The 27,747-nt window shown below is 41.8% G+C and overlaps 1 protein-coding gene across 6 annotated transcripts in view; it reads right to left on the bottom strand.

Moving 5' to 3' along the window:
• hap1 (huntingtin associated protein 1) overlaps positions 1–27,747 on the bottom strand; it is a 50,766-nt gene that overhangs the window by 1,000 nt on the left and 22,019 nt on the right. For 2 of the 6 annotated variants that reach the window (XM_080452010.1, XM_080452012.1), the window contains exons 3-16: positions 27,327–27,694; positions 26,134–26,322; positions 11,716–11,792; positions 10,454–10,570; positions 10,080–10,174; positions 8,998–9,115; positions 8,716–8,794; positions 8,150–8,280; positions 6,942–7,016; positions 5,637–5,848; positions 4,294–4,506; positions 3,587–3,969; positions 1,300–1,494; positions 884–986 (exon numbers count right to left, since the gene is read on the bottom strand). In XM_080452010.1, the coding sequence (XP_080308136.1) occupies positions 884–986; positions 1,300–1,494; positions 3,587–3,969; positions 4,294–4,506; positions 5,637–5,848; positions 6,942–7,016; positions 8,150–8,280; positions 8,716–8,794; positions 8,998–9,115; positions 10,080–10,174; positions 10,454–10,570; positions 11,716–11,792; positions 26,134–26,322; positions 27,327–27,618 (2,279 nt within the window). In that variant the 5' untranslated portion in view covers positions 27,619–27,694. Of the gene's footprint in view, positions 1–252; positions 306–883; positions 987–1,299; positions 1,495–3,586; positions 3,970–4,293; positions 4,507–5,636; positions 5,849–6,941; positions 7,017–8,149; positions 8,281–8,715; positions 8,795–8,997; positions 9,116–10,079; positions 10,175–10,453; positions 10,571–11,715; positions 11,793–17,804; positions 18,057–26,133; positions 26,323–27,326; positions 27,695–27,747 lie in introns of those variants that run through there. The other 4 variants (XM_080452014.1, XM_080452011.1, XM_080452015.1 and 1 more) reach the window with 4 other exon arrangements.

Raw genomic sequence — 27,747 nt, 5'->3', positions numbered from 1 at the left:
GCGTTAGGTGGGGTGTGGTTTAGGTAAAGGAAGGTAAGGGTGGATCCACACAAGGGATTTAGTTTTTTAACATAAGGCAAAAATCTGATTTTCCTTATTTTTTCAAAATATAATAAAGGATGATTTTGAGATTCTTTGTATAAATATTTTACACTTTGGAAAAAAGCGGGTGGAAAAAAAGCAGCATTGTTGTTTCTGTAATTCAATAAATCTGCTTCTACCCTTTAGAAGACTTTTATCCGCAGCTCTTACTTTGCCTAGAAGGCTTCTGTCAGAGCTGGTGTAAGAGCTTCGACCATCGCTTCCTACCAAAGAGATAAGAAAGGCTGGTAAGAAGAGAGAAAGAGAGAGCAAGAGAGACCAGGGGAGAGGGAATCTGGAGTACCCAGCCTGTACTGTACTGTACTATGTGAAAATAACCTTGCAAAAGAAAAGCTCAGGGTTATAATCATAGATATACAGTACACATACGCACGCATGCACATACATAATTACATACATACCATACATAGATACATACATACCATACATACATACATACCATAAATACCATACATACATAATGTGTATGTAACATCGATACACACAATCACGTATATCAAACTAAATGCAATAAAGACAAGAACAAAACTAGAAAAATCGGCCTCCTAGTGGCGCTATAACAGGACAATGAGAAAAGGATGGCATTTCGGCCTGGTGGAGACAATGACGAAGAATACCGTCTCTGTATAATAAAATCCTCTGTGTTAATTTAACTCTGTGTGTGTGTGTGTGTGTGTGTGTGTGTGTGTGTGTGTGTGTGTGTGTGTGTGTGTGTGTGTGTGTGTGTGTGTGTGTGTGTGTGTGTGTGTGTGTGTGTGTGTGTGTGTTTATTTGTCCTTACCTGGAGGAGAGAGAGGGGATGAGGAGGGATGGTTGGAGGACTTGGCAGGTGGTGACAGTGTGTGTGTGAGAGGTCAGGGGGAGGTTGTGACCAGATGGACAGACTGATGGACAGGGTCATGGATGGGAGAAGGTACACACACACACACAAACACTTAACTACCTACTGCTGGGTAAAACAATCCAAAATGCATCTACAGCACAAGATGGGTGAGAGAATGAGGATTATAATGGAAAATGATAATGCTGGGGAAATTGACACAGGTGGTGAGGTTTGCCAGTGGTTTAATGTTAGATTGTGAGACATTGTGTATGCATGTCTACTGTGTGCATGTGCCATCGGATGTGTGCATGCATGTACTGTATATGCGTGTGTGCGCTCGCCCCAATTTAAAAGCCATTTCCTGGTGGTCTTACCCATGCTGCATTTGTGCACTGCAGGGAGCTGTACTAGGTCAGGTTCATCCTCCTCCAGGTCGTTGAGGCTGTAGACATGCTGCATGTCTGTCTCCAACACCCTGAAGTCTTTGGTGAGGACCCCTGGCCGGGGCTGCAGGATCCCCCCCAGGTTGGGCTTAGCAAGCTGCTGCCACTGGTGCAGAGTTACTGAGCCTACAGAGAGACAGAGAGAGAGAGAGAGAGATAGAGATGATGATGAGTGATGGAAGAGATGTGGTCTCTTACATCTTGCTTCACTGATCATGTCCCTACAACCTCAACTGTGTCATAATTTTCGCTTAAGTTTTGTAAGCGAATCATTTGTAACCATAGAATACAGTATGTTTTATGTGCCACGTTGTTTTCTCTTGTATATTTTTACCAGGTTGCAAAACCTGGTCTACATCTACACTCGTAGTCATGACTTTTGCGTGACTTTTTCCTCCTTGGCTGGTCCTTTAGCCAATGAGGGCTCAATGTCCTCTCAGAATATGGATCTAAAGACGACCCACAATACTGTGTTCGGCCACTGCATGTATCTCAATGGTCTGTGGCGCTGTTGGTTGAAAAAAAAAGTGTGGTCGTCGCCACCACACAGCTAGCCTCGCGTAGCCAGACTATATCACTGCGTGGATATGAGTCTGGTGCTTCAATGAGGACGTTTTTTTTCCCAAGGGGCGGGATCAAAACAATGGCTCTGTACGCAATTGGTTAGACCTACAACCAACTACCAATTACAGTCTCCCATATTTGAATACTGGGCCCTGATTGGTCACCCCAGACTTCGGGAGCAGGAAGTGGATTCACAACGGAGCGGTGCCAGACCCAAGTCGCAGAGGGCTTTTTTTTTTTGCACTGGCAGATTTGTCTGGTCCCAGGCTAACACAGCGCCGCCTCCAACAGCGACCCAGAAAAAACAAGACAACGCACACAAGCCCTTGAGGCACACAAACTGATTTAGCTCCGTTCATAAACTATTTACTGCCATTTTGGCCATTTTTGTTAGTCCGCGAGCGAAAGGAACAGGACCACGGGTCCATTTGGTTCCGTGCGGGGACGCTGGAGAGAGCAACCTGGTATAATATGACTGTGTCATATCTTGTTAGTTTCTATATGCTGCGCAGCTCTTTGGTCAAAGACGCCGGCTTTTGTGCGTGGCCATGGGGGCTGAACTTGACCACCACTCGCACCCCCCCCCCCCACCCACTGCGTCGCGGGCATGTACGCGCACGTTTTTTTTTGCTTAATTAATTAATTAAATTACCATAAAACAACATTAACAGCACTCTACCCATCCTTCAGTGTGTCCCATCCTCAAATGTTTTACTTAAGTAAAAGTATCAATGCAATGTAGAATTAAAAAATGTTGAATACTTTTACTTGGTACTAAGTAAAAGTACTCATTATACAAAATGTCCCATTTCAATGTTTTCAATGTATACAAATCTTTAGAAAATAGCAGATCTACAAGCTCACAATGCCTCAAATGTGATTCGTGAGCATTGTGAGCTTGTAGATCTGCTATTTTCACATAGCTGATATGGGCTGAAGTGGTTACCGTTTGTTTTGTAATAATAATCAAAATCTACAAAGTAACTAGTAACTAAAGTTTTCAAATAATTGTATTGGAGTAAAAGTACAATATTTGCCTCTGAGATGTAGTGGAGTAGAACAAGCAAGGTGATGCTAGCAGCCACACATCAAACTATACAGAGCAGGTTTACAAGGGCTTGATGGCTGGGTGGGGTTGTTAGATTCCTACATTCCTGCGCTATTGTTCTATAGGTGTTAACGGCCGGCGTGTTGAATGCGTCTCTCTCGTGGCCGTCGCGGGCACCATTTGAACCTTCAGAGAGCTGCTTTGCGCTATAGTCATGGAAATTAAATTGGGCCCCGGTCTGAGGGGCTCATCAGTTGAGTGAGGGGGCTGTGGACCCGAGGCCCCCGCGGGATCGGCGCCCCTGGACTTGACTACGGCATCCACAATCAATCAATCAATCAATCAATCACATAACATAAAATAACTGATTCCAGTTTTCTGAATTACGTACGGTCTGTGCAGATGCTGGTTTATTTTGTATTGCTAATTTAATTGTTTTTAATTTAATTAGCATTTCTTATTATTTTACCTTATTTTGTTATCCACACTGTTGAGGAAGCTCAATGAGAACATTTCACTCCCTGCATTGTTGCTACCAGCTGTATTACCAGTGACAATAAACAATAAACATCCCTGAACATACAGTACTCTACTGTATCAGCTCACCTTCCAAGGGTTTGACGATCTGTAGGCGGTCAGGTAGGTAGGAGCGAGAGGACGAGGAGCCGCCGTACGAGCTGCTGCCATTTGAGTAGTTGGTTCCCGTAGACGAGGAGGCCGCCGAACCCACGCTGTCGTTACCGGGCGTCAGGAAACCACTGGAGCCTTCTCCCTCCCTGCCTCCTCTGCCGTCTCTGCCGTCTCTCTCCCCTCCCTCCTCTTCCTCACAGTGCCTCGCCAGGGCCCTGAGTTTCAGCTCGCGCTCCACGTCGAAGAAGGGCCTTTCGGAGGAGTGGTTCTCCTGCCGCGCCGACAGGCACTGCAGAGCGGCCTCCAAATCCCGACCTCCTGGGGTACCGGGCTGACCCAGACGCTTCGGACCGCTCACACTGAGAGAGATAAATGAGAAAGAGATGAAGATGAGGACAAGTTAATAATGAAGAGATCACAGGCAAGACGGAAACATACAGTGTAGCTCATGAACCCAAACCCAAAATACAAATATTAAAGTGTATTAAGATACATTTCTCATCCCTCTACATTCACTAATCTTTTATTACATTTATAAAATTGAATGTACAATTTTATTGGCCTGTGCAGTTAAGACACACAGGAAAGCCCAGATAGAGGAAGAGGAGGCTGACAAAAAAATATATGGGAACAGGATTTGAACCTAGAATGTTGAGATTGTGCATGTGCATGTGCAGACTTACTCATTGCCGTCTTCTCTCTGGCTGTGGTGGGAGTAGACTCGGTCCTCCAGGTTAAGGCTGGGGTTGTCCGAGCCGTAGTAGCTGGTGCGGGGGGTGCTGTTTCGACTGGAGCGGGTTGACACCGGGCTGGACCCCGGTAGGGCTGGAGAGTTGCACTGAGACCGCAGCCTGTTCACCACCTTGACCGTCTCGAACACGCGCCACGGGTGATTCCTGTCGGGAGGGACGGGACTGCATGATGACCATGACATCACTGACTAATGTGTTTGTTGTTCCAGTGCAAGAAATAGCCTTGGATCTTATTGTCAGATTGTCTGCGATGCAACACAACTACATTCTCTAAGCTCTCGTATCCTATTATCCAAAGTGATAAAACAAGACGTGTTGTTATTATGTTATTATACTGTATGTATAGTTTTTATTTATCTATATATGTTTGATGTAGACAGATTGACAAGGGCTGCCCATTATTATTTATAATACAGTATAGTTATAAGATTTATGCTATGGTGTTAAAAACAACAAATGGTGATATTATAATTTCATATTAGTTTTAACTCTTTGACTGCGGACGACGCGATAACGTGTCAAGTGCTACTTTGTCCAGTTGGCCGTCGACGCGTTCGACGCGCTTGACGCGCGTTCATTGTTTAATCTCTGATTGCGCTATGCTGCTTAATATTCAATGTTATTCTCGAGTTCCACTTACTTCACGGACATCTGCATCCGGTTCCATGACCTGGATTCCGTTTCCGGTTTTTGATTTTTTTCCCCAGTCATTTTCGTCCAAAATCGGTAAATAAACGGGTTTTCACACGGTATAACGGACAAACGGACAGGTTCTCTTCTATAATCTATGGTCTGGGTGACGATCAGTCATCGCCGTCGTGTATCACATCGTAATTTTCGCCGATCAAAACAATCTGGGACGACGTCACATCCGTTTTCATGTTTTTCCTTGTCTAATCTATCAAGAAGGGTGAGAGAGACCCAACGACATGATCAAGCTGTCATGTGCTGCTCTCTAGTGGCGGATTTGTGCTGGGTCTTTAAATTATGTGTCCTTAAATTATTTTCATGAGAAAAATTCAAAATATAAAAATAAAAAAAACACGAAAATTGCTGGCACTGGGGGAGTACTTTATGAAAATACTCTGGCAGTCAAAGAGTTAAAATATCTAAAATGTTTGGCGTTAAATATGATAACTAGATATAAATATCATAGATATAGAGTATCTAGTTACAAAATACCTGACTTGACTTGTGAGATTAGAAATGTATATCATTATATAATAGTATGTATCATTTCTTATATACAATGGTGTTACATTTAACAAACTGACTTGTACTCGATGGGGGCGGGGCTGTCCAATCCCTTGCGGAAGGTGCCTTCTATCTCAGCTGCCAGGGAGTCCATGGGGAACACTGCAGCTAAAGCACTGTAGCGCTGCACTGTGCTGTTAGGCAGGCTTTTATTCCTCAGGTTCTTTATGTCCTCTCTGGCCTCACGTAGCATGTCCCCACACTGAGAGTACTTGTCCTGCAAGTCTTTTAGCTGCAGGTAGGGGGAGACAGAGATCAGTCAAAGTGTAAAGGAGGGAAACGTTACAGGAACTAACCAACCAACCATAGAGGTACAGTATTTTGTCGTTGCTGTCGGGCGCATACCTTGAATCTCCATATCGTCACCTTGCTAAACTAATGGCCTAAGTCATTTTTTTAAGTTTTTCAGGAAAAAAATAAAACTGATCCAAAACAATCCTATAGGATATTTCTTAATCATTTCACCCAAAACGTTTATAACAAATTATGACAATTAATTTAGAAATAACACTGTCTGTTAGTTATGTAACATAAGAGATTTAAATAGGTTTAAATAGGATTAAACCTGACTTAGGCTAAATGATTTTGGCCTAAGTCAAAATCATTTGGCAATTATTTTGGCCTAAGTCACAAAAACAAGTGACTTAGGCCAAAAAAAATGCCTATTTTTGCCTAAGTCACACTAGGGAGTTAGGCCATTATACTAAAAGGGGCGGGAATAGCATGATCCTTTTCAATTAGGATATAGGCGATTTTACCAGAGGTGGCCAGTGTCATGAGGAGCTGACTTAGGCAAAAATAAAATTTTCCTCAAAAAATTACTTAGGCCATTAGTTTAGCAAGGTGACGATATTTCAACTTTTTAGGTTTTTTGTATTTTTTATCAATGCACTTCATCATACTACAGAGTCTACAGAGTACAAAAATAGCACATCTGCAAGCTCACAACGTGTCACATATTTATAAAATATCTCATAAAATGTACAGACAAACTTTCACTTAATTTTATTCTCTCCAACAATAGCAGAGCTTGAAGATCTGCTATTGTTGGAGAGAATAAAACTAAGTGAAAGTTAGTCTGTGCATTTTATAAATATTAAACCAATTAAAAGTGTTAACAAGAACTTGTGACTAATTAATAACTACATTGGATGCAATGGTAACACATTTTCCATTTTCTGAAAAGTAACGACAGCGACGAAACTACTCTATGGCTATAACTTAAGACCAGAGGGAAAACATAATACTGAACCCGAATAACCTTCACAGAAGACTGCAAATCACACTCATGTACTTTATGATCTTTATCTGTGAAATGACTTCACCTCTGATTTGAGCTGTAGTTGACACTCCCTGGAAGCATTCAGGTGCTGGTTCACCTCCTCGTTCTCATTGGTCAGCTACACGCACAGATTGGAAGACAGAGTCGTGTTATCTTAGCAGCGATATGGGCCTTTGTAGAGAGGAACTAGGCAACAGCTTAGAGACATGGATAAATATTTGATGGGTTGTGTTATATAAGAGTTTAGGAAGGGCGTGTTTGATTTATGTACAGTAACGTCCTTGAGGGCACCTAGGCGTGTGCGCAAGAGCACGTTATGTCTGTACATTATCGGAAGCTCCCGGCATGTATGAATAAGGTAAAGCACATTTTTACAGAAAGTGAAAATGAATTTAGCATATTTAGTCATAGAAAATCGGTATATACTGTATGTACGGAACAGTATCTATGTGTATGTAGTATGTACTTTTGATTGATTGATTGAATACTTTATTTAGAAGTTTGCAGAAAAAAACACATGAAAGTACAGTTCAAATTAAAAAAAGGCCTATGGCTTGTTTCAATTGGGGTCCTTTGTACTCAATTCATAGTGACATTAAATGACAGACCGATATACACTACTATGCAGAACATTATATAAACAGTTTAAAAATAAAAATAAGAAAAACTAAAATATGTACAGTAAACAGTTCGGGGGGGGGGGGGGGGGGCTAGGTTAAGACTTTTACAGGGGCCAGTTTCGAATTGCAGCCACTCTTTTAGGGCAGTTTTGAAGGAGAGTAGGGTTTTACTAGCCTGGTAAACCCCCCTCCCTCCGGAAATCTCATTTGCATTTGATTTCAGGAAGGAGGTCTGGGATTGCGCAGGGAGTAAAGCTGCCCAAACACTGCGTGTTCGAACCAATCAGCGGCTGCTAGGGGCGGGATCATCCAATCACCTGCCTAGTAGCTTGAAAAAAAGAAAAACCGTCTGTCATCGATTCTGCGACCGGAGTCTCAGATGGGAAGTAGGCTGTGAAACAAATGTGTGTCGCAAGCTTCTTCCATTTGACGGTGTCAGGTTAGGGTTTTACACTCCTTCACTACTTTTGGAAGGGCTTTCTAAATTTTTTTTGCATAGCAGGAAAACGAATTCAACCCCTTGTTTGTGCCAAATCTTGGTTGGACATGATCAGTCAGAGGCAATGTGGGTACCGTGCTACTGTGTGTGTGTTTCTATGAGTGTGTGCGTGCGTCCATGTGCCTCCCTCACCCCCTTGCAGCGTGCTTGCAGGTCAACTATCTGAGCGAGCAGTGAACTGATCTCCTCCTGCTGTCTGTAAGAGTCCTCCACCTTCCTGGCCAGCTCCTCTGACAAGTCCACCACCTGCTTGTTCACCGTCGCTGCAGCACACAGTCACACAGTCATTTTACATTAAGCCATGAGCCACCTGCATGAACAATTTTAGCTTCCAACTCATTTTCAGTATAAAGTGTTAAGGATCTTACACACCGGGGGCGTTTCTTTCCGTGATAAATTCGTCCCAAAATATATTTTTTCCAACTGTTGTTTGTGTCATGACTACATCCACACAGAACGGGAATATTATGCGGCCATAAAGCAACGCAATTTAATTTCAGAAGGAGGTCGATTTCTCACCGTGAATAAAGGCACTGGACACATTTTCCATTTCAACACTTAATGTAAATTCAAGGTTTCGTACAACAAAGTATACAGTATGGGGCTTAAGTGGTTAAAAATAGCGCTTATAATTTGGACGTCTCATAAATACTGTATGGAATAAGATTACATGGGTGTGTTCATTATGTGGTACTTACTGAGCTCCTCCACACACACCATCACCAGCTCTTGTTCCTGCTCCTCATAGTTGGTGGTCTCTGATTCCAGATCACTGGCCTGGGAAAGGTATTCATGTCAATTTAATTTAGTATTGTTGATTTAGTACAGTTGATTCCAATTGAATTCAAAACTTTAACATCGCTTTTATTTAAAAAAAAACATTTATAATAAAAAGACCAGAAAGTTCACTAACACTGCTATCTATAGAAACCTTCAGCTTGCATCAATCACTTCAGGTTGGATCTCGTGGTGTATCTCACCTCGCAGCGCAGCAGGCGGTTCTCATCCTCCAGACCTTTGAGTTTCTGATGCAGGAAGTCATAGTGGACGAGGTTGGTGAGAGAGTTGAGAGAGTTGCCCGACTCGTTCCTTTTTATTCTAGAGGACCAGAGGAGAAAGTGATGGGTTAGTCATCCCTTCTTTCTTTATAGCCATTTCAAGATTTTACACCAATTAAACTGATATTTTTTATATGATTTCTATAACACATTGCGTGCCAATCGCGTAGTTCTACGCGAACCTAACTAATTGCGCAGCGTGCCAGTCGCGTAGTTCTACGCGAAGTGGTCTTTTTTTTTTTTTTTTTTCTCGCAGTGACACATGTCATTGTAGGCCTCCCTCACAGTGACACATTTCATTGTAGCACACCGGAAACGGAAACGGAAATGTCAATCGAAGATTTTCGTTCCCATCCGCCGCCGCTCTAAAGCTTCCCCTAATCCGCCATTATCTCCGGTGTTGTTTTTCTCCGCGCTGAACGCTGTTTAATAGAAACTGCGACTACTGCAAAATGGACGATCGCTGATTGAAAATTTCTTCTCTGGGCCACTCACACAGCTACCCTGTGTGTCTACAAACAGTTGAACGTGCGATCTTAAGGTATTTAGCGAGGTCTGTGGCGAGGTGAAAAAAACAAAAAATCAACAATAAATCGCTGGCACTGGTGAGTACATTATGATATTAAACTCTGGCGTGGAATGTGTTTTAATATACACATATATATCTTTCAATCTACATATATTTTTCAGAAATATGCAGCAAGAGAAAGCACAACCTCCTTCAGAGATGTATGTAATAGTAATATTTCTGAGTATATTCCTCTGTGTATGTAATCTCTCAAGTCAGCACCACTGCCCTAAACATGTAGTGTTGTTGTTAGTAGGAATAAACACAGAAGCATCCGGGAGGAAGTGGACTAAGAAAGGGGAGGAGCCAAACCAAGTTCCTGTTTCTACACAAAAAAAGAGATGGTGCCCCCAGAGCCAAAAATATATATATTTTCTTCCTTTTTTTTAACAGAATGGGTTCCCAGATTGCTGTGTATGTGATGATGAACACTCACGGTGAGCGGGACTCAGATGCTTCTATCTCCTCGGTGCTGGCATAGGACTGGAGCAGGTGATCTCTCATGGACAGCTCATGACGAAGCTGTGCAATCTGTACAATAAAACATAAACAGCACAATTATAGTAGCAATCATATTTGAGAGGCTATGATGAGGTTGTGATTATGGGTAAGATCACTGTCAGCTGCACTAAAACACCTATAATCACAGTAGAGACCACCTCTTAGCACTGTATATAAATACAAATAACATACAGGAAAAGATACGATCGCGAAGTAACAAGTCATTGTTAGTTCAGTGACCAAATGTGCCTGTATAACCAAGTGTGCTTAAATATATATTCTACAGTATATGATGTGATGGGTTTTTACCTCTTCCTTGGCAATGTCCATCTGTTCGTCCAGCACTTCATTCCTGGCCGTCAACTCTCTGTTCTGCTTCAGGAGAGACTGGCCAATACGGGCCGCCAACTCCAGGTCACGCTCTTTCTAAAAGGGCAGAATTAGAGGGTTACATGAAAAGAAACCCTTTTCCACATGCAGCATCGGGTAACAAATATGCTCAGATTCTGAAAATGCATGCTTTTCTAGAAAGTTAGAAGCACATTTAGACTACAGTTACCATTTTGACGTTTGTTGAGACATAATTTCATTGGTTTTTGTTTTACTGTTAGTTGTCTTTGTCGTTGTCTCAACACGCTATTTGTGGAGGATTGATCACCTAGTCAGTAAGAATACTCTGAAGATTCTTGCAGGGGCCCTCATTCAAGGTCATTATGATTATGCATGCACTTCATGGTATCACAACACCTCCAAGGCCTTAAAAAAAAGGCTCCAAACATCCCAAAACAAACTTGTAAGGCTACTTCTTGGCCTCAATCACAGAACCCATCTAACCCCTGCTCATTTTGCTAGGATTGGATGGCTTAGGGTTGAGGACAGAGTACAGCAACTTGCTATGGGCCTGGTCTTCAAGATACACCACAACATTGGGATCCCCCTGTATTTGTCAAAATACTTCAAAAATGTTAATGAAGTCCATGATCATAACACCAGAGGCAGCTCCACTGATCATGTTCAACCCAGATTTGGCTCAACTAAGGGTATGAACTCGTTCTCATGCTATTCATCAAAAATGTGGAATGCCCGTCCAAAAGGAGTAAAGGAGTGTAAAACCCTACTCACTTTCAAAACTGCCCTAAAGATACACCTTCAGGAGGCTGCAATTCGAAAATGGCCCCTGTCTAAGTCTTAACCTACCCCTCCCTACCCCCCCCCCTCCTTCATTTTCCTCTTTTGTATATATATATATTTTTTCTCTCGTCATACCAGTAACCTGAAAGCTGATTGTATGACATTCTGTATAGTAGTGTGTATATCTGCCTGCCTCTTATATTTCATCATGATTTGTGTGCATGGGGTTCTCATCTTAAACAAGCGTAATGCTTAATGAGGGTTTCCAGTTTAGTAGACCTTGTATTGTGAATTTGTACTTCCATGTACTGTTATGTACTGTCATGTACTATTCTCATGTCTTTCTAAATAAACTACATCAATCAATCAATCAATCAATCAATCAGTCTGAGTTTAATGACTTAGAATCATGGCTGTGTGTGGTGGTGTGGCTTCCTTACCTCTTCCAGCAGTTGGGTGACAGCCTTAATGTCATGGTACGTCTTAGTGATCTGGCCCACTCTCTCCGAGCACAGCACTAAAGGGAGGAGAGAAATAGCAATGTATTTAATTGCTGAAAAGGAAATCCTGACAAGTGGTCATATTTTCAGTGCTCACAGGCTCTGCTACTCTTTGCCATTTGTAGTCTTTAACAGTTGGAAATTGTACATTAATAAAGTTATGAACCTGAGAAAAAAAACAGCCAGCACACAGTAAATGTCCTTTTCACATCCATCTCCACGGACAGAGCAACGGACACGTTTCAACCTAACAGGTCTTCCTCAGCGTTGTCAATAAAGTTACCAAATGGAAATGAAAAGGATGCTTGCATTCATTATTAAGCTGGCATTCTATAGCCTACGTTATTTGCTCCAAGCTTTTTATTGTAACAAGAACAAACGTAGAGCCACTTCAAAAACAGGATTTGTGTGAATGAACTCTTTAACTGCCCCTTTTCAAGTGTCCCAGCCAGGTCAGACCACAACATCTCCATGTGGTCTGACAATTACTGATCCTCTTACCATAATCCCCATTATGCCAGATAAGACGCCATTAAGAGCTTCTCACTGTCTATTTACCCAGCTAACTCACATACCAATATAGCTCAGCACGGGGACGGTATAGGGTACTGCTAATGTTGTTTCTCGTTTGGGAACCTTGAAAGGTAGTACAGAAGGGGAGGGATTAGTAACTGACCTGAAACTCTGTTTACATCCTGATGATGGGTTTGTTTAGGTGCCATGAAGAGCTGACAGGGGTGAAGTAGTCTAGATGATCATTTAGACCTTAAAAGGGATAGTTCACCCAAAAACTTAATTGTTTTTGTTTAAACTTTTGTTTTTGTCTCATTCCTAAGCCAATAATTTGACCAGTAGACCGGTAGGCAGTGGTTCCGGTAGGAGACACAAAGGAGACTCTTTGTGTATCCTACCGGAACCGGAAAATATCCATGAATTCAAGTCTTCATGGGGTGACTAATCGATATAAAAAATGTCATTTTTGCGGTGAACTATCCCATTAAGCTAATGCTGTCTATTACTCTATACTATATTATGCCATAATATAGCATATATTATAGATATTATAAATGTGGTTTAATATGCTGTTGTGAAACAAATGTGTATACTGTAACATTTTAACGTTTAAAGTCCTAAAACAAATAAAAAATCAATCAATCAATCACCACCACATGCAAAGTATATCATACCATTCCCCTAAATCACCTCTCCAATCTCTAGCAGAAAGACACAGAAGATAGACTAGAGTAAAGTAATTTAGAATTACTTTGGAAGTGCTTGGAATGTGGCCTAAAACACAATGACTGAGTGGCCGTGTCAGTTTCTAATCAGCCTAATGGACTGAGCCTGCCTTACTGGGCTCTACTGGGCATAAAGTATGGACCATATAAATCTATCTGTACCTGGTTTAAAAGCTGATTTAAGGTGTAGTCTTAGATGTGGCCAATTTAATTAAACAGATTCAGTGAGAGAAAGATACAAAGATACAGTAGATACACAGAGCTCATAGAGACTCCCACTGAAATGCACATACTCTGAAACTGTGCTACAAGGATTGAAGTATCTCTGTTCTGTTCTGTGCCAAACAGATGGGATGTATGCCGGATATTAACACCCCTGCAGCATCATTCAAAAGCCATGGGGTTTATTATAAGAAACAATCATTTTACATTACATGTTTCATTGCCTACAACAATGTAAGATTAATTAATAATGTCAGTTAAAACCAATGAAAACCATACATGTTTTAAAATGTGGCTTGTAAAAATTCAATGGAAGGCTGGCCATGATTTTTTTAATGACTGATGATGGTTAATTTAAATTGCAGCAACCAAAATAGTTGAAACCACAGCATCACTGTGAAGTTGTGGTATACTCAAATCACAGATTTTTCTCATAGATTATAGGGCCACATAAAATAAAAAATAAAATAATAACTATACTGTAGATTATAATAATCATCATCATCATCACAAAACCCATTGCAAACCTTTAAGTTTAATGTATTCTGCTATCTACATGTACTGGTAACTTAAATGAATAACATTTACTTTGGGAGACAGTTAATGTTTTAAAACATGTTTTCTTAGGAAACAGCTGTGAGTCTGCACAGTACAGCATACTTATCTCAGGACTTCAGTCCTATAGTATTTTAATTACATTGTTTTGCTTAGATAATCAAGTGATCCACAAATTATCATGTGGAAACATTCTGCATACATTTCTGCAATTACCTGAAAATGTACACAGTTCACAATGTATTCTATAGGCTATTAAACTACTCAAGAATGTGTGGCCCATAGCTTTCCCACAGAATCTATTCCCACACTTACTAATTGTGCTATTATCAAAATAGCAGAAGTCTGATTGCGTTCGTGCTTGTGAAAAGGCAAGGGATTCTCAACATGCTAAAGCTAAACTGGCAGCAGGGTGGACTGGAAGGAGAGACAATCCTTAACAAAAAGTTTCCATCCCCAGAACCACAAGCAACAGAACAGAATATCTAAACTACATTCAATCAAATGTACAGTAAAGCAAGTTATTGTGGTATAAACAAAACTTATTGGGTATTTGCATCTTCTACAGTTGAAAAGTAATGCAGTTCACTTTTTGGTCAGCATTTATTTTATATAATGGTTATACTTGGCTTATGGAATAGTTCCTGTTTAATATGTTTCAAACACATTATCGATAAAACAAAATATCCACTGCTAAAATGTATTCAAGTCGAATGAGCATGTATCAGCAGTCAAGAAACCCATACCTATAACGCAAAAGAAAACATTACTGAGAATATAATAACTGTTTGTTTTGTGGTCAAGTTCTTTGCATAAAATAATTTGACTTGTAAATTAAACAATCCAAGTGAACTTTCAGACAACAACTTATGCAGGCTTATGCAAAAGGCCTGGTATATTCCCTTATATGCCCTCTTCAGTGTCTCATGGAGAGAGAGAGAGAGAGAGAGAGAGAGAGAGAGAACGAGATAAGTAATTGTGCCAGGTTGAGCTTGTGGTGCTTGTGGTGTACCTGTATCATGTCACGTACAACACATCACTACCTTAATAACCTATACTTTGGAGTATGACAGTGTCATGCAGAAATAAAGAATTTATGGAATTAACTCATTCACTGCCAAGGACGTAATAAACGTAATCTTTTCCAATTACCAATTCTGCCACGGACGTAAAAAACGTAAAAACATTTTGTATTTGATTTTATAAAGGATCGCACTGTTCTTTATCCTCCGCAGTGGCTACTTTCACTGTAACTCATCCGGATACGGAAATAACATAATTTGAAGATTTCCGTTTCCGTCCCTGTTTACCTTCTTCATTAGAACGTCTCGTTCTCGAGTGCCTTTTTTTTTTGCCGTGTTACGCGAGGCGCAGCTGTTTTGAAAGTGGTGCTACAGGAGAAGGGAATGGGATGGAATATTTTTTCTCTGGGCGACACACACACGTACTGTCTGTGTTTACAAACAGTCGGACACGCGATCATAAGGGACGTATACATTTTCTGTGGCGAGCTGAACAAGTACGAGAACCTTGCATCTTTGTCGAGAAATGTGTGTGTTTACACAGGGCTGCATGAGAAGGAGCAGAGCCGATCGGAATGTTTGTTGTTTGGGCGACACACACACGTACCCTGTCTGTTTACAAACGATCAGACTTGCGATCATAATGAAAATAATTTTTTTGTGACCTGTTGAAAGTTAAAAAATATATGAAAATTGCTGGCAGTGGGCAGTGAATGAGTTGTTAATGCATTACATTTTTGTAATATATTTTAATCAAGTCCTAATGTCAGGTAAGGTTCTTCTAGCAGGTGAGTTTATTTGTTACAGAGCGGCTCCGTTACGGATTGTAGACAGCTATCCCCCCCCCCCCCCCGCCCCACAGTACACACACATACACATTTATCTTTCCGTCTTTCTGTTCCCACTACAATAAAGAAAATGATGGGCATATTTTGGGCATATTTACGAATGGTGATTATTAATCATAATCAATCACAGCTAAACTGTGATTAATCTGATTAAAATGTTTAATCTTTTGACAGCCATAGTTAGTTTGTTTTTGCCTGGCTGTAAACTGGATTTCCCACTTGACACAAATCAAGTCTCCCTACTTCTAAAATGTACAGTGGTATTTTATTTTCATTCTACAAATTAGATCGTAGTATGTCCATTGAGAGTACTTCAGAAAACTCTTAGAATCATATATTCTATAGATTTCCTATGGCATATAAGTTCAATGGTTTGGAGTTTTTATTATTATTTGTAGTAGTAGTAGTAGCAGTAATATCCTGAATCTTGATGAGTAAATCAGTAGTATTAAGTAGTATGAGTCTACAAAAGAAATTAGTCTACTGAACTATCTGCTCATGTGTAACAAGCTGCTCTGGATCAGATAGTCAGCTAAATGCCTAAAATATGGTATGATTTAAAATACACCTTTCTAGGTTAGTGTCATTATGTCTAGTCTATGCAGCTCAAGGACATCCTCAAGCCTGTGCCATACGTTCTCAGATTACATTCCAGCGACGGTGCCAGATCCTCGTACAACACAGGGGCTGTAATTTTATCTCTGATGAAAACAAAGCATCCAATAGTATATGTAATCCTGTTGTGTAACGGAATGAATGGACAGATATTTTTCCCGCATAGAGTACCCTGTCCTCTGGAAGGATGCCAGGGTCGCAGCATCGGGGGAGTCAAAAAGCCCATTTAGACAAAGACTGCCACACAGTGCGGATGAATAAAACAGATGCTATCTCAGAACTCAGATTAACTGTAGAGTTAAGGCAGTCTCAGTAAAAAAAAACTAAAAAGGCGAGTGAAAATGTATCTTTCATTCTAATAAAATAAATTAATTGGGAAAATCATCTTTTACCAAGGTTAAACTACAGTACTGGGGGGTAGGGGGCAGTCTTGCAGCATTCAAGTCTAGACCTGAAACTAGGGCAACAGTCATGTTAAATGTACACTAGGGACGAACATCCCTTAAAACCAAGGATGAGACTGAGGGGACGTTTGAGGTTGTTTAACCCGTTAAATCATATCAGCTTATATTCAGGTCATGGTTTCATTTTCATTTTTTTTAGGCACAGAATAAGACCTTTCTAATAGTTAACAGACTTAGGATGGAATACCATGGGGGGAAACAAATCACACCAATGTAAACCTAAGTGTTCTAAGACTTCAAACTTAACCTTCACACAGAACAGATTAGATCTGATGAGCTACTTGCATCCAAGACACACACTGTTCAGTTTGTCAATGACAACCAAAGACATGCTGCATTAAAAGGCTGCTACTGCTGCAGTGTGCCAGGTTCTGCCAACTGCACACTCACCATCTATGACCTTCACACTGCACTAGGGAAAGAGATGCCAGCTCACTACTATATTTAGACATCACATCCAGGTGCTGCAGCTCAGTGGGACTCACAAGAGTGGAAGATCTGCAGAGGATGTGTGCTTAGAACGAAGCACAGACACTAAGACAGGCCGGCTTACAGTGCTTAATGCATACAGCATCTCAGTCAGTAACCGTGTGTGTGTGTGTGTGTGTGTGTGTGTGTGTGTGTGTGTGTGTGTGTGTGTGTGTGTGTGTGTGTGTGTGTGTGTGTGTGTGTGTGTGTGTGTGTGTGTGTGTGTGTGTGTGTACTGTAGCGGGCATGACATCACTGGATTATACAGTGCATGCTGCAGTGCATCATAATGAACTAAAGGTCGCACTCGGATAGAAAAACAATACTGCATACAAATACAAGCACACTGTCACTTTGACGCATGTCACTGCAGTGTGCCGCATAACAAGCGATGCATAGCCATGCTGTCAACAATCTAATCATCCATAACACACTCCCCAATTGTGTAAAGAAACCGGGTAAAGATGATTCTGATTGCATATCACTGACTCCTGCATGCATGGCCTCTTCAAGGCACCAGTTTCTCTCCTCTGCACTGACTCTACATCTCCTCTCCTGTCTTTTATCCTCCACTATCTGACCCTTTGCTTCCCTCACCTTGCGTCACCTCCCCACTTAGATTGCTGTTGTGGATGTGGACGTTGTTGTTATTGTTGCCGTTGCCGTGGTGACTCCTCTTGTGTGTCACCTCCACCTCTTCCCCGAGGCTGGAGCTGCTCTTCTCCTCCTCCTCGTCCTCATCCTCCTCATCTGACACGAAGGAGCTCCACACCTCCATGGTGACCGGGGAGAAGCTGTCCTCTATCCCTCCGTCCATAAGGGTAAATCCCTTGCTCTTTCCTCTAGGTGCTCTGTTGTGTCTTCGGTTCTGCTGGGAGGCAGAGTCTGCCGTTCTCTGAGCACATTCTACAGTGAGCCTGTGTCGTCTGTGCGCAGCACCCGCAGCTCCTCAGTGTTAATATGTAATCCCTCCCGACCGTGAGGCCAGTCTGACGTCACGCGCCTGCACCCCTCCCCTCACCCTGCCTGCGTCCACCTGGCCACGCTGGACTTCCGGGGATAAACAAGGGGATGAAGAGGCACGGGGGTGGAGGGGGGTGCGTTACACAGAGATTCTGATAAGGATGATAATGTCCTGTTCACTGGTGAGGCTATTCAGTAACACGTTATTCTATTTTACACATAAAAAACCCCATGTAGGGAAGCTAATCTGGTTTAAAGGCAGGCTGCAATAAAGCCAGAACACCCCTAATGAAACAGAGAGATGGTACCTTCCTGCCAACGGCTGCGGCTCGCGACCGCACGTCACACTGCTGCACCCTTGGCAACTCCCCCTTCACACACACACAATCTCTGTCTGTCTGTCTGTCTGTCTGTCTGTCTGTCTGTCTGTCTGTCTGTCTGTCTGTGTCTGTGTTGGCTGGAGGTATGAGGAGTGAGAGAGATATCTGCACTCCTGTATGGAGTGCAGATATCTCTCTCACTCCTCATACCTCCTCCATACCTCCACATGCACCATTTTAATCCACCTTTTCTCACAATAAGCTCAGGCATTTGATTCCGTCTAGATTCCTTCACAGAATTCTCTGTATGAAATCAATAATTCATTTGTTATGTCAGGCTTATGTAAAGAATACAAGAACTGTCTGTTTTGTGAATTATTTAGTGAGGTTATGATGATAAAAGCAAATCAGCTGCATTTGCAAACAATTCCTAAAATAGGACTTTAACTCTTTGACTGCGGACGACGCGATAACGCGTCAAGTGCTACTTTGTCCAGTTGGCCGTCGACGCGCTCGACGCGCTGGACGCGCGTTCATTGTTTAATCTCTGATTGCGCTATGCTGCTTAATATTCAATGTTATTCTCGAGTTCCACTTACTTCACGGACATCTGCATCCGGTTTCATGACCTGGATTCCGTTTCCGGTTTTTGATTCTTTTCCCCAGTCATTTTCGTCCAAAATAGGTAAATAAACGGTCTTTCACACGGTATGACGGACAAACGGACAGTTTCTCTTCTATAATCTATGGTCTGGGTGACGATCAGTCATCGCCGTCGTATATCACAACGTAATTTTCGCCGATCAAAACAATGGGGGGGACGTCACATCCGTTTTCATGTTTTTCCTTGTCTAATCTATGAAGAAGGGTGAGAGAGACCCAACGACATGATCAAAGCTGTCATGTGCTGCGCTCTAGTGGCGGAATTGTGCTGGGTCTTTACATTATGTGTCCTTAAATTATTTTCATGAGAAAAATTCAAAATATAAAAATAAAAAAACACGAAAATTGCTGGCACTGGGGGAGTACTTTATGAAAATACTCTGGCAGTCAAAGAGTTAATATAGGCTACTTTATGTCTGACATAATTTTCATTACAATACAAATAATAATCCAAATGTAAAATTATTTCTGGTAATTCAGGTCACAGTCCTACCACACCCACCCCGGCCTTTTCTTGTTTAAAAGGGCACCAGGCAGTCCATATCCCCTTGTGATTTTTCAGTTTTTGTAAAGAGAGGGACACAGGCGACAAAGTCAAGGATGCGCAAACCCTCTATTAACAGATACAAAATGCCCTCATCCTCATCATCTTCATCATCTCCCCATCCATTCCATACCTCCTTCCCCTGTTGCTACCCTGGTACACTGTGCTGCAGTGTCCTCACAATAAAATATTTACCTCGTCTCCATCAATATTTTAGCCACAGACGGTCTCCTCCAGGTCAGCTACAGCACGCAATGGGTGCCTCTCAAACTTTCACTGCCTCTCAATTACACTCCCTTAGATTGTTTTCCCCAAACATCATATCTCGTGTCCTCCTCTTTTACTACCATGTTTTTCATACAATCTGCTGTGTTTTGCACTCTCTCTTTCTATGAATCTCACCCTTTTTTTCTGATGTTACTCATGGAGGTCAGTACAATAACCAACAACAGACCACATTGGAAATTAAGGATTAAGAGAATTTAAGGTAACTAACAATGACAACAGACCACAAAGGAAATTTTACTTGGGATTAAGAGAGGTCACGGTAAAGACTGAGATTAACCAAGATTAAACTCAAGAGAAGAGGTTTAAATCCATTTGGTAGTCAACTAGTTAATACTTTCTTTGAATTGCCTTTCTTATTAAGATAAACTTTGCATTGTGAACTCACAACAGAGCAGATAGAAAACATAGGTCACTGAAGGATTATGACAAGCAAGCCATACTAAATACCAGGTTAACTTCGTAAGTACGGACTCAAGAAAACGACTTATGCGTTCCACTGGTTAGTACGTGATTTAGTCTCATGGGTGTAGCTTTTGTTGATTTGAAATCCATAATCTGTGTGATAATCGGTGACCTGTGAACACCCAAGCTGCTGTTTACCTTTGTAGGACAGAATAATAAATCTACATGTGGGTACATGTACTATTTGCTTTTGTATGGCAAAATAATAAATCTACATGTGGGTAAAAGTACTATTTGCTTTTGTATGGTTGGCAAAATAATAAATCTACATGTCGGTAAAAGTACTGTTTGAGCAACAGCTTCTTAACACTTTGTCTGGACCCATACATTGTGTGTCACTCCATATGAAAGCACATTCAATATTGACATGAGAAGCCACTTTGACTGATATGAGCCTGGGCATGAATAAAAAACTGATACTGTATCACTGTTTGACTGAACACACACCCTATAAAGGGCAATGGCCACTTAGTTTTATCAACACCGGCTTCTATGGAAATACAGCTCTGCAAAATATCCATAACAACCACATGTATTGGACGCTAATTTGCAGATGTGTTATAATATCCAATATCTGTATTGATTGATTTGATTGAATTAATGGTATTTACGATACCTGGTGATTTTGCAATTTGTGCACAAAAGTATGATGTTTGCTCATGATAGTCCTTTAGTCAGTATGAAGTCTTGTATGTGTTGTCTGGTCTAGTTATTTACACGTTACATGACCATGTATGTAACAGAGCTATTCTATTCCATCATGCTGTACTAATTTTAACGCAATAAAAACTATGATCTATCTATGAATAACACCAGTGATCACTTATTAGCAAATTCTGACCCATAACAATCAAGACAACCTAAAAACTATGGAGCGAGGTCATTGGCTGCCGAGGTTTATCAACAATAGCTGAAATACTGAAATATGAACCACTAGAGGTCCCCCGCGCACGGGGCTCTAGCGAGGGCGCGCTTATTTTGGGGTACCAAAATGGTGGGATAAAAATTTCCCAAGAAAAATACATGAGGGACCCCCTGAGGGTCCGCGGACCCCCTGGGCGTGTTGGGACCCTCGTGGACCCCCGTGAAACATCGCGGACCCCTTCGGCTGGGTCTTTTTTTTTCATGAAGGTGTTTGCTTGTTTCTGGCGCACATCTGGCAACACTGACCGGTCTGCTTGTCTTTTGCCAACGTGGCAACCCAGATGCCGAGTCGTGTGTTGTTGTGGGGAGATTACAAAAGCGGCTGCGTGGTGTTGGTTGTCTTTGGTGTGTACATGGCACGTGAAGGACGGACATATTACCGTGAGTGTGGTGTGATAGAGACATGACTAAAGTGAAAGCAACGGGGGTTGAAGCGAGGGACGCGCGTCTGTTGTTGTTGTTGTGGCGATGCAGAGATTTCAATGGCCGCCGCTTCGTGTTGCTTTGGCTGTGGCCGTCGGCGTTCGGTTGTGTGCACGGTAAACGGTGCGAAAGTGTTTCCCCGTCCAGTGTGGTCGTAATGTGGTGAGTAGAATTAATTATGTTGCGAGGTGGAAAATGTGTAGTGAGCAATGAGAAGTACCCTACGCCCCCCGTAAATTCAGCTTGCACGTTGTGGCTAGTGTAGTGGTGACATGTGATATGTAGTTGTTGTGTTTAGTCCAAATCAATGCTGTGGGTATGGCGTCAGCGGCGAGAGGTCCAAATGAATGGATTGGGTGTGGCGTCAGCGCGAGAGGTAACAATTCCATTATATAAGTAGATATGAACCGGTAACTAATACTATAATCTCATTGAACTGATCCGGAGATTGACTTGCACTATTATCAAATTCCACTGTAAAGTATGCTTAGAATTGCTGAAATATTTAATCTAAAATCTATATTTAACTCTCTCACTGCCAGACTTATTTCTGGCTGCATGCACCCACTTCCAGCGATTTTTCAATTTTTCTTACCTTTTGAAGTAATCACAGAATATTTATCTCCAGTATGATCGATCCCCTGATGGTTACTAATCACAGAGGGTTTCACTGTGCTTCTGCGGGGAAAAAATCGTTCGCTTTTATATACCTTTGAAAAGAATACATAGTAAAAAAAAAAGTACACAGGAGCCGAGATACAGGATTTTTAAGTAATAAGTTAAACAGGGAGTGAATGGAGCAGTAAATCTTCGGATCGCGTTATCTCTGGTTCTGTGTAAAAAATATATAAAATATTAAAAGAAAATCAAAACTCGTCCAAACTTGTCCTTGGCAGCCAGGGCGATGTCTCGTCATAAGTCGTCCTTAGCAGTAAGAGAGTTAAAGGTGGTGTAAGTGATTTTTCTTCTAAAATAAGTGTTAAATAGCTCTATATTCCCATATTAATCATTGCTATAGAGTGTTTGTTGAGTAACAGGCGTCTCCCCGTCTCTCCAGCTCTTTAGTAAACAGAAAATACATGTTCAGGTCCAGCATACAGGATAAGCAAGTAAAATTGGAAATGATCAAGCAAAAATAATGAGCAGAGAAAATTGGAAATGGAACAGGTGGGATTCGGTCTCCTGATTTGATCAAATTGGTATCCCAACCTGAAACTGTATTTTCTGTTACTCAAATGATCAGAATATCGAGCTTTAAAGTAATACTAGGTAACTTTTTCAACAAAACTAAAGTTAAATTGTATATCTTTTGTGAGTGGCAAATATTTCACAACACCCACAACACCCAATTTCACCCCAAAAAGCCTTTTATTAACTATTTTATATTGAAACGGTGGCTAGGGTGTCATTCCCGCGAAAATGACGTCATCCGGCCGAAAAACAGAAAAGGAAATGCACCGGTTTCCTGTTTGGCCAGGAACTACCGCACCGGTTTCCTGTTTGGCCAAGAACTACCGCGCTAATAACAAAAAGGAATCTCACGCTGTTTTTAAGAGATTGTACGATTTGAAGATCGAAAAACAACAGCAAAAGAAAACACAGCTCATGGTAACTAAAGCTCCACTAGCTAAGAGAAACGATCCACAGATAGTATAAAACAATTAAAAGAACGCTTTTTGAAACGCTTCCGTCTTCCAGTGAAAACAAATGGAATTCTGGGTAACGCAGGAATAAACGAACGACCTGCAGTGACGGTAATGACCAGCAAAGGCTGCTAAAAATCGCTATTTGTGGACCTGCATTGTATTACTTTAACTATTAACACCTTTTGTTTAGTTTTTTACAATAACATACCACTTTTAATTTAATCATTATAAATATTTAACTTTGTTAGAACATCTTTTACCCATCATCACTAACTTACATAAGTATGTGGATGTCATCTCTGAGGACCCATATAAACTAAAGAACAAAGTGTAATCAAAAGACATTAGTACAAGATACATAAGATACAGTCAGGTAGAAAGCATTTTACTTGTACAAGGCCAAAGAGCAGTACAAAGTTAATCTCTTGTAATGAGTGCACATAAAGCACCCAGCATGCAGCACGTGCTACAGTATGTGTGTAGTATGGATCAGTAATATGGGACAGGTTAATCTTAAGTAGATTGGATTCGACAATGTTTGGTACAGAATTGCTTTACCATAACGGGTTTCCCAAACAAAAAGGCTGAAAATAAAGCTTGACCGATAAGGCATTAGAATGGCAAAATGATGATCCCTTATTGATACAGTATATCTACCAAACTGTGAATGTGAGGTGTAATTGTTGTAATTTAATCTATTAAAATCTGAGGTCTTTAGAGAATAACAGGAATGCACAGATATAATTGATGCAAGGTAAAGTAAACTAGGACAGTAGACCTCTTCTCACAAAATCCTTCACTTGTCTGGAAGAAGCTAATTAGATTACAAGGAGCACTCTTTAAGGTGTGAGCGTCTGCACTCTCTATACAAATTTGAGTATAATCACAACCACGTCACGTCCGCTGTCTGCTGACCCTCGCGCCTAGATGGACGCAGAAAGTATAACCAGAGGTCAGAGTAGGCAAGGTTCATGACAAATGAAACCACAGAGGCTGTATGGGATATAGATATGGTTGTGGGGTTTCAGAGAGACAGAGCTTAAGAAGAGACAGCAAAGCTAATCAGCTTGGTGGCATTTGGTGTCTGTGACCCGGGGTATGATGATCAGAGGGGGAAGGTAGAGAGATTAGGTCCCACAAACACGTGTGGGTCACCACAGGAGTAAAAAAAAGAAAAACATTGCGTATCCCGCCTCATCCATTCAATCGATGGCAAACGTATGAAGTCAGTTAGTGAGGAGCTACGGATTTCCATTTGTGGTCAAAAACATGAGGGCAAAAGGGCGATCTGATTCTATGCGTAACATTATGACAACTAGAAAAAGTGCTCCTTGGAGCACAGGTCTCCGCCAGGTCAGGTAGGTTATTGTGGCCTCCTGGTGGCGCTATAATAGGCCAATGTGAAAGGGGTGCCATTTATTCTTAGGCCTTGCATGGCAATAGGACACTGCATTCATGATTTGAGGCATTTTGTTTTGTTTTGCTAAATTAGACCTGCTGGTGGCACTATAACAGGCCAATGTTAAAATGGTGGCATTTGTTCCTCAACATAGTGTGAATGTGTGTGGAAAGTTTGACCGCAATCAGACGCTGCGTTCTTCATTTGCGGCATTTTGTTGAAAACAAGCCACTACTGCAAACTTTAGATGTGAATCTTAGCCAATCAGGATGGAATATGATAAATTAAACAGATCCGGCTTGATCACATGACTATAGAGATCAGGTGTGCCGATTTGCGTGAAATTTGGATAAAATCGGAAGGAGTAATATAAAGAAATATGTTTTACATAAGTCAGCCTCCTGGTGGTGCTATAAAAGGCAGATGTGAAAAATGCAGGGCAAAGGTTTTTCCTTGACCTCTAGGTAGTGCGCATACCAAGTTTTACACAGATCGGTGCAGTTATAGGTAAAAACACGAATCGCCCTGTTATAGCACCACCAAGAGGCTGACTTGAACATTTTCATGTGGCATTTCTTCCTCGGCCTAGTGAGAATGTGCGTGCAAAGTTTCACGGAAATTGCATGCTGTGTTCATAATTTGAGGCATTTTGTTCAAAACGGAGCCGTCCTGCAAACTTTAGAAGCCATTTTTAGCCAATCAGGATGGAATATGAAAAATCTGAAAGACCAGTTTCGTTTAATGACTATAGAGATACTGTGTACCAATTTGCGTGATGTTTGGACAAAATCTGTAGGAGTACTGTGAAAAAAATGTGTTTTGCTAAAAGCGGCCTCCTGGTGGCGCTATAATAGGCCCATGTGAAAAAATTGGGGCAGAGATTCTGAATTGGCATCCAGGGAGTGTGTGTGCACAGTTTCGCTGCGATCAAGCCAACGGTGCGGGAGATTAGCTGTTCACAGACGGACGGACACACACACACACACACACACACACACGGACACACACACGGACACACACACGGACACACACACGGACGGACGGACAGACAGGGGGTAAAACATACTCTCTCGCCATGCCTTTCGGCCTGGCGGAGACAATAAATGTTTATGGAATCAGCGCATTACAATTTCCATGAGAAGGGACCCTATGTATTTCAAAGGGAAGGGCATGACACCAGCTGCCAGGGTTAGGGGTTCCTGTGTCACATTGTCATCGTCTCTAATAATCAGCTTTTCATCTCTCTCAGAAAAGATCAATTAACAGATAGGTTTAAAAATGAAAAGGCACTCACAGAAGTATTTCAGTGTCTCCTCAATCTGCTCATATGTGAGTCCCAGTACGACCTCTGGGGCCAGTAGAGGGGTGTGCAGCCAGTCATCATTGTCGTATCCGAACACAGAGTCAGCACGCAGGGTGTAGTTAGGCTGACCCTCTGACAGCAGGCTCACGAGCTCCAACTCTGGCAGGTCTGAGCAAAGGTCTGGGAGTGGTGGGAATGCGTGAGTGTGAGTGTGAGTGTGAGTGTGAGTGTGTGTGTGTGTGTGTGTGTGTGTGTGTGTGTGTGAGTGTGTGTTGTTTTATGAGTACAAAAGTATGGATAGAAAGGGAGAACAAGGACACAGCTTTCAGACAATAGCCCATGGCAGGCTGACATGAAATGAACAGATTTACACTGCCCTCTAGAGGGGAGGTGTAGATTTACTCCTGTCATTAAGTCATCCCCACTACCCAATATAAATCTTATTAACCATCAGAATTCAGACAACAAAATGTTTTCTCACAAAATACCCATTCTGGCTATGTGCACTCACTTCCAGCGATCCAGTTATGTTAATAACAACACCTATAATATGTCTCACCAAATACAAATTTGTGTTCTTTACTTATAAGAAATGAAAACCGGTGCGCTTCCTCTGGATGCCTTCTTAGTTTAGGCAGTGGGTGCTCAGCTATGTAAATAACGCCGCAGCCTTCCTCAGAGCAGATTAGGTTAAAAAGTATTTTTAACCTAATCTGCTCTGAGGAAGGCTGCGGCCGAAACGCGTTAGCATTCACATCTCAATAAAATGAGAAACCACATCTGAGCCACTGTCTTGCAATCTTTATTTTGGAGTGCCGCTTTTTTTCCACTTAGGTGGTTTTCTTTTGTGTTCTTTACTTGGCTGTAAACCCTAAGACCTGAGGCAGATTCAAAAAATGTCTTCTAAATCCAAACAGTTTTCAGAAAAACTAATGCTGCTATATGAGTGGTTCTCAAACTTTTTCATGTAAAACCTCCCCCCCAAAATGATATGTATTTGGCCGCGAACAGCCCCCTCCCCCCCCCTCAAAATATTTTGTTCCAGGGATTTTTGTGACACACACTCATATATAGCTAAAATCTAAAACGACACAGATGCTTTCCTGAATTTGAATGGGTTAAGAGATGGTAGTTCTCATTCTATCCAACTCATCAAAGCTTCACTGCTTTCACGTGTGACCTACCTGTGATGGTTGAAACATCATGCTGCCAGGCGTTCCCAGGCGAGGCCAAGTGAAGAGAAACGGTGTCGGAGCCCAGCTCATCCAGGGCCCCTGACGCCTCCCCCTGCCCCTCATGGAGGGAGGAGAAGTCAAATTGGGAGTCCAGGAGGGCCTGTGGTGGCCAGGAGGGGACAGAAAGTAGAAGAGGAGGAGAGGACGACGAGGGGGAGGTGGGAGGGGGAGCAGGGTGGGACAGCTTGACTGGTGCTGGAGAATTCAGGATGAACGTAGGGGACTGAAGGGCGGGTGTCATAGGGAGGGACCGAGGCCCCCTGGTGGCAGGGAATAATTGCAGGCTGCCAGGGCATCAGGATCTGGGGAAAGATAACCCGGGGGCAGAGAGAAAGAGAGACGGGAAGAGAGAGAGAGAAAGAGAAATTAA

Source organism: Gymnoscopelus braueri (assembly GCF_963280865.1).
Source record: "Gymnoscopelus braueri genome assembly, chromosome: 2".
NCBI lineage: Eukaryota > Metazoa > Chordata > Actinopteri > Myctophiformes > Myctophidae > Gymnoscopelus > Gymnoscopelus braueri.
This window is presented reverse-complemented; position numbering and strand designations above follow the sequence as displayed.